Below are 15,448 nucleotides of genomic sequence, written 5' to 3'. Positions count from 1 at the left end.
ATTTTTCAATAAATTACATGTTTTACTGTATTCTCAATCGATATGTATGCACATAAATCGTGCTAAATCATATTATTATTGTCTCAAATGACCATTGCGTTTTCATCCTAAAGGAAATTTCCATCCCGAAAAACCACAATTCTGCCTTGAACAGTAACGGTATGGCAACGCTTCTGGCAAAACAACAAACATTATGAAACTTCAAAAATCCCCAAATACGTCAAAAAATTTTGAGTGGAACTACCTTCTTTTTTGTATCATGGTATTCGGAAAAAGATGCGGCACCTGATGTTGTTGCTAGTGTTGATGCTGGTTCCCAAATAAACGAAGTCTTTTACTATTTCGAAATTATGGCTGCCAACAGTAGCGTGGTTGCCAAGGCACGTATGCGCTGACTCTTTGCTGGATGACAGCAGATACTTCGTTTTGTCCTCATTCACCATCAACCCAACAAAAAGAATAATCAAATATGCTTACCTTTGATGATCAAAAACTGAATATAGTTTTTCAATCACATTTTGGAATCATATTTGAATCAAATGTGTTTACTTTAAGTGATCAAAAATTTATAATAATTTTTCATTCAGCTTTCTGAATCTTTTATGAATATATTTGTTGACTGAATAATGAATTTTATACCTATTGAAATTTTACGTTTCATTAAAAATCTTAATTTTTAGCATACACATATTTTTTCATTAAGCTAAGAAAAAATATATAAAAAAAGATATTCTTCAAGACAAAAATAATGTAATGCTGCTCGTGAACGAAGATTTCCCCAACCATTTCTCTCCTTCTGCTTCCCAGAAAATACATAATGATTGGACAATACATAGGTTGTGAGCTATTTGAACCCCAGGTAAGTGAAACTATCTTGACATATCTGGATACGGCTTCAACATCCCGTAACGTATCCGTATTTTAAGATGCAGACGATAATGCTGATGTTGTAGTCGCAGGTGTATATCGGTCAAGCTTGTTTGCGAGTTAGCTGTGGTTCGAATAGCTCACTTTCGCATGATTTCTTCCCTTTTGAATGAGATATGAAGAATAAATGCATTATAATGGCATTCAAAAATGATTAAAAAATCTAAACCAAAACGATTGAAATATATTCACGAATATGATCAGAAAATGACTGTGAAAAGCAGTCAAATAGTACTATTAAAGCTCAATTTTACAATGATATCAAATATGAATAAAAAGCGTTTCGAAATAGGAATCATAAATGATTATTCAAGAATAATCACATTTATGGTACATTTTTCTCTCGACGATACGTTAATTTTCGAACAGAAAATGCTTTTAAATTTGAACGTTTTTAATCATCTTGGGGTATGATATTTAAATATTTTTTGATCAAAACTTTCAAAAAATACTGGCTGGGAACTATTTTTTTTAATTTGTAATGTTGAATACATAAATGGTTTTAAGCCCAATGTTGGTGTTGTTGTTGTAGCGATAAGGTTGTTCCCCGAAGGCTTTGGGGTGTGTTATCGATGTGATGGTCCTTTGCCGGATACAGATCCGGTACGCTCCGGTACCACAGCACCATTAAGGTGCTAGCCCGACCATCTCGGGAACGATTTATGTGGCCACATTAAACCTTCAGGCCATCCCTCCCTCCCCACCGCCAAGTTCAATGAGGAGCTTGGGGTCGCCAGAGCCTCGTCTGTTAGTGAAACAGGATTCGCCGCGGATAGGTGAGGTTGACAATTGGGTTTGGAGAAGCTATATATTGCGCTGGCAACCTGAAGGGTTGCGCTACACACTCCTTGAATTTGGTATTTTAGTCGCCTCTTACGACAGGCATACCTACCGCGGGTATATTCTGACCCCCTTACCCGCTGGGGGTAAGCCCAATCCCCAGGCCCTATACACAAATAAAAGTTATGGTACTTTAGTCCTAAGTTCCACGCATGCGAATTAGTATATATACAATACAAGGTAACGGAAAACACTTACCACGTAGCAACATCTTCTGCATCTGTCCTTTTGTAAAAACAGACTCCACGGCAGATATTACGATGGCGGTGTTGGCAATATTTCTTTTCAATTCTTCATTCTCCTCGCGTAGCTTAAGATTTTCCACCCTCAAGCGGGTAATTTCTGACTCCATTGCGCACTGGAGTAATATTTCACTAAATAATTTAAATTTATATGAGGTATTAGAAAGACTAAAATGTAAAGTGAATAAACTACGGGAACTTACTGCATCTGGGTTTCACAGCTTATTTGTTGAACATCATGTATATCCGTTTGTGTGCTGCAGTTTTTCCGTGCCAAGTGTTGGCTTTTCGCTCCAAAGGTGTCACTTAAACAAAAAAAAACCAAACATGTAGAAGGGACTTTAACAAATAACTTTCATATATTATCTTACTTTTCTTTCATGTTAGAGATGAAAGGTTCCTTTGTAGCGGCGAAAGTATTGTCCGAAATTTTGGCAGATCACCGTAGGAATTACGTTTGGGGACGACGAGACAACTTTCGTTTTTAACAAACTCTTGATTAGTACTCCTAAGTCATAAATAAAATTATATTTCACAACATACATCCTCGATGTTCGCATATACAGATATAACAACAAAATCAAATTAAATTGGTACTCGAAGCCAACATCCTCTGGTCGCCTGATCAATTTCTTTTCGTCCCAACCGACCAAGTACAAAATTAATACAGCGAAGAATCTTATACACAAAATACTAACGCTAAGCCACCGAGATTTCCATGACGCTAATTTAGAAAAGATACACGCAATATTGAAAAATAATAACTACACCGACCACCTTATACACGAATTAATCAACCAGGAAACCATGAAAAACAGCAACCAACACAACATACCTTCTAACACAGTAACAACAGATATAAAGAAATACTACAGTGTGACATACATACCGAAATTAAGTGCAAGCATCGATCACATTATACTCGAACAACAAAACATCACACTAGCCTACAGGTCCAACAATACATTATCCAAAATATACACAAGAACAAAATCTCCAATAGACAAGCAACAACAAAACAACGTCATATATGAAATTGAATGCATGGGAAAAGAAAACCAGCAATGCGATAAAGCATACATTGGGACGACAAAGCGCGCACTAGGTATTCGCATTGCCGAACACGAAGCAGACATAAAAAAACAAAAACCCACTACAGCCCTATCACAACATATGATTAGCAAAAGAAGAAAAGAGAAATGACGAGATATACCTTGGAAAGCTTGGAAATTTTAGAAAACAGAGAAAGGACCATGAACAAGAAGGAAGATAGCGATAATATTGCCGCAGCATACATGCTTTGTCTAAACAGAAAACAAATTAGTTATGACAAGACTACCACACAAGGTGGTACTGATGAGTAAATGTTAATATTGTCCGATATTGTTGTAAGTGTAGAATTTTTGTTTACTTTAAAAATACTGTGTTAATTTATATGTATGTGCTTTTCAACATAAAATATTTTTTGTTTGTTTATTTAATTTGAAAATAAATAGTGTTGCCCCTGAGGATGCTGAAATATTCAGCGAAACGTCGGGCGTAAGGTGAATTAATCGTTTTATTTGCACCAGCATAAATTAGATCAGACTAGCCTACAAATCATAAAAAATAAAAATTATCGAACTGATCGCAAAAAACCCAACAAAATTATATTTCATTTTTTATCTTGCATAGCGACGGAGTGGAGTTGGGCATCAAATTTACTCTCTGCGCTCCCACAATAAGGTCAGAGGCTTGAAAATGGAGCGAGCAACTGAAGCCATTTTGCGAAAACTTAACGCCACAAGCTTTTTCCCAATTTTTTCTCTTCCTTGGATCTTGCGGGACTGTGAAAAGCTTCACACCCGCTTTCTCCCTTCTAATATTGCACAAACAACACTTTCCCATATTTGAATATCCACAAAACACAAGTAAATTCTTTTTTCTTTTCTTACAAACATTTGCAAAACATTTAAAGACCACTGCGTAGTAAGAAATTTTCACATCAAACGTATATAAACAAAAAATGTAAACATAAACAAAGTTTGACATTTTATGACCACCTTCGAATGAAAAAACATGTAAAATGCAACTCTGATGCGTTTACCTGGTTATTGTACCATGGGATTGGCAGAGACAACAATTCCTTATTTTGTGTTAGCGACCGCATCTACTCTTCTAAATGGACCTGTCCGATAATCCAGACGAGAGTCGCACACAGAATTGTAGACAATCGAATAAAAATGCGTTTACTAAGATTTCGTTTGTATATATGCTTTATTAATGCTAGTTGTCCAAAGCAATATTGTACGAACTAACACGTATGGCAGTCAAAAGAGAATGGTTCTCAGTTAAATTGCTGAAGGGCAAATTAATGGTGACTTATAACCATAAAGCCATAACCAGATAAAACAGCTGATCACACCTACCTTATGGAAATCAATGTAATCGATTAATGGTGTCATACCATAACACTAACTCGATGCAAAACCAGATATTTAAAAATTTTAAAATAATATTTAAATTGCGACAATATTTCATCACCTAGCCAACATTCTAAAAACCCTTATTGAAAATTCATAAAAATTTTAGCTTTTTGGTGCTTTTCTAAGTTTTACATATAATCGATTCATTTGGTTTTGCATCTTGGCGCCTCATATATACATGAAATTGCAACTTAAATTAATACATTTAATATAAAAAAGAAGTAGGTACTTTAATAATAACATAAAAAATATATTAATTGCTTTGAGCTATATTGCTGTAGCAGCTATCTTTATATTTGGACAATTCAGAAGTGTGTTATATTCATGTAAAATTTGAGTTGTTTCCATGGTTTCGAATAAAAAATTTGATTATTTGAATCAATTTAAGTCTACAACTTAAAGCTAAGTAGAAATTTAAATTAGATTTACACTTTTTTCAGATCAAGAATATTAAAAGGTGTCGATTGCTGTAGTAATTGAATTTGAAAGTAATAAAGTAAAGTAAAATATGAACTTAAAAATGTAGGACTAGTAATTGAGTTAGACTTATTATTGTTCTAAATCCAATCATTCAAGCAATAATTCTGCAACCCTTAGCAGGAGTATTGATTGGTTTCAAGTCTAATTCCGACAGCAATCGGAACAAGACATACCTTATTATATATGTACATGAAATTGTAACTTAATTTAATAGTTGATATAAAGAAAAGTAAGTATTTTAATAATAAATAAACTCGCTTAATTGGTTTTTGTTTTCCAATTGAAATCTTTTCCTGCGCAAGCACATCGCTAACCTGTGTTGGCAAAAGATATGATGATACTGTCTTCGATAGATAGTCGGACGAGCCGCTACTCGGCGAAGTAGAGATGACCGTTGTGTCGGTGGCAGCAGTTACAACAGCAGTTTCTGACTTTGCACCATCTGTACAGTGTGATGAATGCTTCTCTGCCTTTTTCCAATTGCTTGGCGTCAGCAATTTTTGCTGTTTGTAAAGCTTCAGCTGTAATGCAAATAAATAGATGGGTTGAAGTGGTTTTCGTATGTTATTCAATAACTCACCCTCTTAAGCCATCATCACAGCCTTCTCATCAATTTTGAATATGTGTACTGTTTCAGTATTCGCACCCAGTTTGTTTGGTGCAATATTTTCGATTTGATGTAACATTTTCATGTCTCGTATATCATGAATATTTATACTATCCGTTAGGCAGACAATTAGTTGCGTCCGATTCATTCGTATACTGAGTATATTTGAGCCGTATACCCAATGGAAGATATTTTGATCCTTTTTGAAGTGTGACATTTGTAAATAGTTGGGTTTCTATGCTGTCACCATCGCCACTAGAGAGCTATTGAAGAGACGCTTCGACCAAGATAATATGTTGCGAATCACGCGCATATATTTCTTCCACCTTGTCACAGTTATTGATGGAGAAAATGCGAAGCCATCTTTACCATCTAATACGTAAATTGAACTGTAGAGGAAGAAACATTTTATAAAATCAAAAAATGATAGTTGTGCTAAAATGGGGTAAAGTATTGTATGTTGATGGTGGTGTGATGGTAGCGTGCTCCGCCTATCACACCGTATGCCCTGGGTTCGCACCCCGGGCAAAGCAACATCAAAATTTTAGAAATAAGGTTTTTCAACTAGAAGAAAATTTTTCTAAGCGAGGTCGCTCCTCGGCAGTGTTTGGCAAGCGCTGCGGGTGTATTTCTGCCATGAAAAACTCTCAGTGAAAACTCATCTGCCTTGCAGATGCCGTTCGGGGTCGGCATAAAACATGTAGGTCCCGCCCGGCCAATTTGTTGGGAAAATCAAGAGGAGCACGACGCAAATTGGAAGAGAAGCTCGGACTTAGATCTCTTCGGGGGTTATCGCGCCTTACATTCATTTATTTTTTTTTATTGTATGTTGAAGTATAGAGAAGTCTCATCGGCTTCGTCCTAGTGAAAGTTGGGTTTGAATATGACTTCATTCTTAGAAACATGTACATTTTGCAATAACTTAAAACAAAAAACTCATATTCAAACTTCTGTTTAACTTCTACATATCTATAGCTACCTTTACCACCAGGAGGAGTCACAGTTGCTTCTATGCCTATGCTATTGTTTCCTACATCGATGAGCTTTGTAATAAAATAAACAGCTATCTCTCCAGTTTTGTCGCCTCGCGAAACCTGATATTGTCATCAACCAAATCATCGGTGACCTTATTTAAAACATGGACGCGCCAAATGTCGACCAAATGACATTACGCTACCGACTGTTCTACACCCTAAAATCTTGGGTGTGACGTTCGATCAGGATCTACATTTTGGAGAGCAATCACTAGCAATTGTATCGAAAATCCAGAGCTGTAAAAAATATTTTATATAATTCGGCAAATCGGCAGCACTTGGGGTAAAGATAAATAGACGCTTGCATGGTACGCGACTCCGATATGGTCGCCAAGCTCAAAGGTTACTCACTGGAAGAAAATACAGGTCAAAATGCTGCCCCCAAAACCGCTACGGGCTGACTTTTTATATCCTCAGAACACCACCTGCACAATAAGACGGGATAACTCCCAATAAAGAAAGAAATGAAATGCTAACCAAACAGTTTCTGTTGAATACCCAGGAACCTGGGCATCCCAACAGACATCTGATTGATGAGCCAACACCGCCCATGGGATTAAGGAGTCACCTCCGTAAGCACTATGAGGAAATACGGCACCACCTGAGAACACAGCCGTATAAAGCCAAAAAACATAAGCAGGTCCTTGGTGAACTCCATAAAGAGGCGTCGGACCTCTATGTCGGAGCAGAAGAGGAACGCACACTCCCTAGGGAAACAAGAGTCACTCTAGCCCAACTTCGATTTGGACACTGTAACAGGTTAAAGTTTTACCTATCCAGAATCAACCCCGACATACAAAATGTCCCTTCTTGCAATGTGTCCCCACATGACACTAACCATCTCTTCAATTTTAATGTGGAACCAACGCCTATAACACCCCTCTCATTATGGTCCACCCCTGTTGAAACAGCAAGTTACCTCGGACTCCCGTTAGAGGACATTGATGACAATTTGTGATCGGTCAGACCTATTGGATGGGGCGAAGCACTGCTACAACAACAACAACAACCATCTCTGGAACGATTAATATGTTCACATTAAACCTTCTAAGCCATCCCGCCCCCACTCCGGAACTTTGGGTCGGCAGAGCCTTGCCTGCTAAATATGTGTGTGATACATTCATATTTGTAACAGGATTCCTCTCGCGTAGATGAGGTTGACAATTGGGTTGCGGAAGCTCTGAACCTATAAAGCTTTGTCGCTTATCAACCCCTTGAGTCCCTGTTGTTGTTGTTGTTGGAGCAATGCTCGCCCCACCTAATAGTCCCTCGTTTACTTTGGTGTACAAACACGTTTTGATTGTTTTGTTACAGAGCTGAGCTACATTACACTGAACGAGTCCACGGCGACGTTACTGATCAGTTTAACGCCTTACAGGTAGTTGGCAAAAGAAACGGCATATATGATCAGAAGGCACTCGAAGACGATGCCTCAAAACTAACAACCAAAAGCAATAATTATCATTTCACTGACACAAATTTTATAGTTTTTTCTTTCGGAGTTGGACACAATCTTTTCATTATATTACTATTACAATTTAAGAAATTTTTTTCAATTTGTATTTTGACTTACCAGCAACAACAGAATCATGTTTAATTGTACGCCGTACAATCATTATGGCATCATGCAACGAAGCTCAGTTTCTTCCAAAAATTGTTCGGCACCGCCACGTAAAATCAATGTACAAGGTCTAGCATTAACGACACCTTTAAATAATTATAAACTATACAAATTAAATTTATGTCAAACCCACTATCAAACCTTGGAAAATGGTGAAACGTTCACCACCAACTTGCCGTTCTTCAAAGTGATCACATTGACCCAAAACACTTGAATTAATATCATTAACTGTAGTCATAACAGCACCACCACAACCTTTCATTGTACGTTTCAAATCTTCTTCTGGTACACGAACAGCACAGAACATATCACAATCTGAAAATAACTGTGTAGCAACATCACCAATCGGTAGTTTAGATAACACAACATCATCATCATCATTTATTTAAGAGTTCGTTATTAGTACAGTAAGATAACATAACCTTTTATCGTACAACACAAAATTATTACAAGTCAAGTGAATCGTATTCATTTATAAATATACATACATATAATTAATTTAACAAATTTTAAACAGAATAAATAGCTTAAGTATAAAAAGCATAGAAAAAGGAAGGTAAGAAGTCAGTAGAGCATTATGCTGATAGTTGGTTTATGTTTTATTAGAAAAAACTATAAAGAACACGTCTATAGTTGTTTTGGTTTAAATAGTTTCTCACAGTAGACGGTATTGAGTTCCAGAGACGTATGGTGTTGACGAAGAACAGCCTAGCCGATGCCACATAATTAAAACTGGGTATATTCAGAGTACATGACCTGGTGGACCTATTAAACGCAAGTTTGTCATACAAGTATGGGGGAGACTTCGTTAAGATTAGTCTGAATAAAAATATGCAACTCCTTGCCCTTTGATACTCAGTTATGTGGCAACCTAATAGACGAGATCTCCATGCAGATACATGGTCAAATTTGTGCAAGCCATACACATACCGAGTGACGTGGTTGAAAGCAACCTCCATTTTATGGGCAGAGCTCGAGTCTAATGCATTGTATACCAACTCTGAGTATGTTATGATTGGCATAATGAGCTGTATGGCTAGCTTTCTCCTAATTTGAAAGGGAGTGTAGGGCGCGGACTGCCTCAGATTACGCAAAGTGCCATAAACTTTACCCATCACGGCGTTAATATGGTCGCTCCCATTAAGACTGGAATTAATCACTATACCAAGATTCTTTACTTTATTGACGGTCTTCACGTTAAAGTTGCCAATAATTATTGCAGGTATTTGAAGGCTCGATATGTTTTTCTTAGCAATAGGTAACATGTATGATTTTGAAACATTGAGACATAGGCCATTGTCATTCGCCCAACATAATATGGATGACAAATCCCTATTTACTCGACAACATAAGTCACATATATCAGTAAACTCACTAGAAAAATACAACTGAATATCGTCAGCGTACGCATGCACATTAACAAATTTACACACATTAAACACATCGTTTATAAAGAGACTAAATAGCAAAGGACCAAGTATAGACCCTTGAGGAACACCAGCTGTTAACTCCTTTGGCTGCGATACATCAGCACCGTTGCTCACGAATTGTGACCGGCCGAATAGGTAACTTTTTATCAAGTTGTGAGCGTTGTTACCGAATCTAAAGTATCGTTGCAACTTGTAACATTACAATGAGTGGTTAACAGAGTCGAATGCCTTGGAAAAGTCGAGTAAGCATAGAAGCGTTAGTTGGCCTTTGTCAAAGGGCACACGTATGTCATCCAAAATTTTTATTAGGGCAGTTGAGCAGCTATGTCCAGCTCTGAATCCGGACTGACACGGAGATAATAAGTTATGTTTAAGTATGTGTGTGCCAATTTGCTCCGCTAATAAACCTTCGAATGCTTTAGACAAAATTGGTAAAATGCTTATAGGTCTAAAGTCTCCCGGAGAGTTTGCCTTCCTATTTTTAGGATGAGGTAGAACCTTGGCCACTTTCCATACATCCGGAAAGCATGAGGTTGTAATAGAGTGATTGATGATATGCGTTATTGTCCCTATTACGAACGGAAGAATAATTTTCAAAAATTTGGTAGGGATTTCATCCACTCCTATAGCCTTGGTTTTAATTTTGAGGATGCACTTTATGACATCAACTTCTGTCACCGCAGAGAACTCAAGCCTGTCCCCCGAATTACATGCAGGTACACAATACAGGGAATTCACAGGACTTAAACTACACATAGGACCACTAAGAAATGCATTATTAAGGACATCTGAATTCAAGGAGCATTCGGAAATGGCCTTACCACAAACACGCAAACTTTTTAAATTTCGCCACAAAACACTGGGTGGAAGATCTGAACCCAAACGTGACGAGTAGAACTTGCACTTTTCCATTTTAATAATCTTTGTGGCTGTATTTCGCGTATATTTATAAAAGTCCCAGTCTGATTCCCGCCTTTTCTTTTTCCAAATGGAATAGGCCTTATTCCTCGTTTTAATTGCATCTATCACTTTCCTGTTAAACCAGGGGCATGTTAAGAACTCTCGAGTGCGCATGGGGACATGATTCTCAAGTGCATCAGTTATTTTGTTGTTAAGAAACCCCAGCTTCTCATTTACGTTTGGAAGACGCCAACATTCACACCAATCGACACTAGACAAATGGAAGAAAAGAGCGTTTTGGTCAAGTGAGCGGTAATCTCTATAACTATATGTAGTTCCTATGCTAGGTGGGTCAAATTTGAGGTCAAGTGAACAAAATATAAGATCATGGTCTGAAATAAACGATAACTGGTCAAATTTTAGGACAATTGTAGGGTCAGCAATAATAAAATAGTCCAACAGGCTAGGACTACAGTTATGAGCATATCTAGTAGGTACACTTGTGTTAACGACAGAGAGACCTGCTCCAGCTACGTTATCAAGGAGCCTAACACTGGAACACTCGCGAACAAGAAGGTTGACATTTAGATCTCCACATATAAGCAAATAATTATAGTCGACTACATATGAAGCCTTACTTAGCTTGTTTATTGTACAGAATACGCAACTCAGCATCACCAATTTTCTGATCCTATATTCACCCTCAACCGTTCGTGCCATTGGTGGGACGGTAAGTGTAATGGACAAAGCTGTTGTTTTTAATAAATCAGCTGTTGCAGGTATGCAATACAAAGAGACCTGCAGAGAAGAAAGATCAAAACAAAACATTGATTTCAAATAGCGATACCTAACGTAACGTGGCGTGGATTTGCCCTCATCTTCTACCACACATTTTGTGGTCACCAATGTTGGTAATAAACCCTGTTCGTTAGTAATAAAAGCACCACCAGCGCTATTTTGATTTTCAATGAAAACGCTAATCGGATTTGGCATCTGATCGGGATCTAAACGGCGTTGGGCTTGATCATATTGTTGCGGCTGTTGATATTTACCAGTAACAGGTGCAGGTGGTTGCTAAAGAAAATAACACAAAAATAATCATCAGCAAATTTTGAAATATATTAGTTGTATTAGCATACATTATAACCAGGACGTCCGGACGTGTCCGGGTATTGGGGGTTGACCCGGCTTGGGTGGTTGACAGGGTATTGGCGCCTGTCCAGGTTGTGTTGGTGGCATCACTTGACCCATGTAACCACGTGGTGCACCTGGTTGTTGTAGAGGATAACCTTGCTGTCGAGGTTGTGGAGGATAACCAGGTTGTGGTGGATAGCCCGGGTGCTGTGTCATTGGCAGATAGCCAGGCTGGGGAGGTTGTTGCTGGTGCTGTCGTGGCATTGCATAAACCGGTTGCTGTTGTGGTATATACCTTGGTATAACTGGATGTGGTATCATTGCCCCACCCGGTCCAGTAGATGCGGGCGGCATACCTGGATGACCATGTTGCTCCTGGCCACCAAATGGCTGGTGCATAGGGTGTTGAGGTGGCATTGTGACTGCATTAGACCAGACTGTCCTGGCATTGGACCCGATTTCGGTGGCATTTGCTATTCACCTGTTTGCTGGTATGGAGCTGTAACACCGCCTGCAATTGATGTTGGTGGTGTAGCTGAAACTGTTGGTTGACTAGTCTAGAAAAATAACAAAATTTATTAAACACAAAATATGAGCCAAGCCAGGTATATTTGCCCTATTTATAGTCATCTGATTGGGACCACCAGGTACAGCTTTCCCTGGCGGTGTCGTTGCTGGAGGCGATGGCGAATCCATGGAAGTTGGCACATTGGCTTGAGGCGGCGGCTTAGCTGTTTCACCATATTGACCGGCTATAAAGTTATTGTTCGGTTGTTGCTTGTTGCGCTTGCATGCCAGTTCATGGTCTATTGGATAATGGTAGAGCATTTTGCTGAGTAGCATTATATGGAGGAGCACCTGGTAGGTTATCATTTGTATATGGTGTATTGGGTTGCGGAGCAGTCGGAGCCGGTTGCTTCAATGGATTCATGGATAAGCCGCTCCTAGAATTTGTTAACTGCTGGATGAAGAAAAGAGGGAAAATAAATATATGATAACATCGGTTGATTTATTAGGCTAACTTAAGTACATTATTGAATTAATTTAAAGTTCGGGCGGCGCGAGTGAGAGCAGATTCATTTAAAAGACTTACCGAAAGGGTGTTAATTATTGTTTATTTTATCCAAAAATACAACAATTTTCCACCGCTGTTCTTAAACAAATTTTATTTGTTAAACAAACAAATTTGATTATACTTTTTGTTCCATTTTATGAAAACTTAAAATTTAATCAGCAAAGTTATTCAAAAAATATTCTAAAAAGTGATGATAAAGAGTGATTTTCAGGGTTTGATGATCGACCAATGAAAGGGTAGAAATAAATAGAATATATTCTATAATGTATTAGGACAGCTCTTTCTACACCTCCATAATTCGCTTTGTCAAAAGCTAAAGGGCGTTTCGGTAATTCTATACGATAGCATGATACTCTCAATTCACATCCGTTTTGAAATCAGAACCGCGAATCCTAAGGCGGAAATAAAAAATTTACGTATCTGGAGAGATAAATAAAATAAATATTTACAAAAGGAAGTGCAACTATTCAGGTGGTTGTAATGTTTTTTACAGAGGAAAAAAATTTGTGTTCAGAGGGATTTTGAACGGGTTTAATTTGAATCCCACCCCATTGGTGGATGGGCCAGGGTAATTTTTTATAAGTGCGACCGAAGGCCGTCAACGCAAAACATTGTTCTACGCAAAAATACCATGGATCGCACCCCCGGTTTCGGAGGGGCCCGGGGTAATATTTCGGTTTTTCGTCAATATCTTTTGAACGACTCAAATTTTGTTTTCCGTTTTCGGGTTCGCGAACCTCTCACCAAAACGCGTCTTTTGACACTCCTGTCGATAGTTTTGGAGGTGTATTAAGAGTGTCATGCTGTCGTATAGAATTACCGACATTTCGAAGCAATGAAGAGATTCTTGAATTTTTACAATATCCTGTTAATAATAATTTTGTATTAATACAAATAGTGTTAAGTATTCTAACCCGCGGGCCACATTTTGAACGTGTTTTTGGTGATACGCTTTACTGAACCTAAAGTAAGGAGCACTTCAAAGCTAATTACAAAAAAATAAATGTTTGATGTACTCACTTGATAGTTTTCGGCCATATTACAGCTTTGAGTCGAGCTTTGCAGCTTAAAAGATGGATCATATTGACGTAAAATGTTTTCACATTCAAGTAGCTTATCATTATCACTTTTACTGCCGCTTTCGTTATCCTTATTTATTGATTTATACACATCCCAATCATTGTCGTTTAATCCAAATGTATCGATGCCTTTATCATTGTGGGCCAATAAAGAAATAATACGCATACGTTCTTGAGCCGCTGCAGTATGTCTTTTTGATATTTCTCGTCGGTGAGCTTTACGTTGTTCTTTACGCTGTAAGATTTCGTTAACCACTTTTCTACAGGCATAAGTATCCGTTGGTGGTTTCTTGGAGTTGGTCACTTTTTTTCCATTTGTGCTCGATTTCCAGGCAAAGAAGCGTATTGTGTTGTTGATTCCATTTTTTGGAGACGTGCACGAAGTTCAACAATTGATTTCTGGAAAAATATTAGAATTTGTAATATTGTACAACTACAACCATAAATACATATTAAATTCACTTTCGAAACACTTATATCCAATATCGCTAAGTTATTTGTATTATTTTGTAGTGCAGACTAAAATTCTTCAATCTCCCCATATTGTTGTTGTTCGTAAAGTTCTCTAACGCTAGACATAAATCGTAATTGATTTTCCAAATATTTCTAGCACGTGGGACATTTATTTCGAGAAGACGCCAAGTCCAAGTTCTGTGTTGTATTTTGATTGTTGGGTATTACGAATGCAAGTTGAATTTTTTTTCAAATTTTCTGAATAATAATCTATATCAGACCAACGCCTCAGGTCCTCCAAATAAACTCTTGTTTACATAATTTATTTGGCAAACTTGACAAACGCCGACACCGATGCTCATTAGAAATGGCGGACTAGCAGAACATATTTTTGCAACCAATAATGACGTGTTTCCCCATCCGTATAATTATAATAGGTGCGAGAGAGCACGATACATAGTGGGAAAGCTAAAATTGTCAACATGCTATTTCATTTGCAGAATTTTTCATTCCAAATCGTCACCACTGTCAAAAATTCGTTTGGCTGTGTGTGTTTTTGGTCACAAGATTTTGGCAGGGTAGTTACTGAATAGGGCACCAGCACAGAGTGGTATTTTCACAAAAAATTACAACGAGTCTGCATGTATAACATTGAACATGACATTTATGGTATACTAAAAGTAAAATTAAACAAATGTCATTGATGACATTAACCGTGGTTGTTACAAAATGCTTATATTTTCATTTCTCTCGGCCAAGTGTCAGGTAGTTGCATTACATTGGTATGGTCGCGCAATCCTTTTCTTTTTATTCGTCTTCCTTTAGATTCCTCAGACAGTAGTGCAATAGCAGCATACATTTTTTTGCAATACAATTGGGCAGTTCACAAAAGTGTTCAAGTAAAATTATAATATTTGAGTTGTTTGCATGGTTTCCAATACGGTGAAAAGGAGACCTTGTGAATTGCCTAAATATCTTTATTCACCTTCAAGCAGATATAAACAGCTCCCAATAAAATCAGAAAACCAAACAAAATTATGACGAAAACTCTTCAATAATATATAATTATTCATCCGCTATTTTTATTGGAACCCACATATGGAAGCCCAGGTAGAGGGCGGCCCCCACTCCGCTATAAGGACCAGGTGGCAAGAAATTTAA

At 37.7% G+C, this 15,448-nt stretch overlaps 1 protein-coding gene across 1 annotated transcript; it reads right to left on the bottom strand.

Moving 5' to 3' along the window:
• Positions 1–4,740: 4,740 nt before the first annotated feature.
• On the bottom strand, positions 4,741–11,954 carry LOC137252057 (T-complex protein 1 subunit zeta-like). Its single transcript, XM_067787225.1, has 6 exons — positions 11,686–11,954; positions 11,185–11,620; positions 8,358–8,531; positions 8,169–8,302; positions 5,535–5,950; positions 4,741–5,475 (listed from the first exon to the last, which is right to left on the bottom strand). The coding sequence occupies exons 2-4, from the start codon at positions 11,537–11,539 to the stop codon at positions 8,211–8,213; spliced, it is 621 nt and encodes a 206-aa protein (XP_067643326.1). The 5' UTR covers positions 11,540–11,620; positions 11,686–11,954; the 3' UTR covers positions 4,741–5,475; positions 5,535–5,950; positions 8,169–8,210.
• Between the last annotated feature and the right edge of the window lie 3,494 nt (positions 11,955–15,448).

The sequence above is a fragment of the Eurosta solidaginis genome, chromosome 5, assembly GCF_040869045.1.
Source record: "Eurosta solidaginis isolate ZX-2024a chromosome 5, ASM4086904v1, whole genome shotgun sequence".
Lineage (NCBI taxonomy): Eukaryota > Metazoa > Arthropoda > Insecta > Diptera > Tephritidae > Eurosta > Eurosta solidaginis.
The sequence above is the reverse complement of the archived record's forward strand: the minus strand, read 5'-3'. Positions and strand labels throughout refer to the sequence as shown.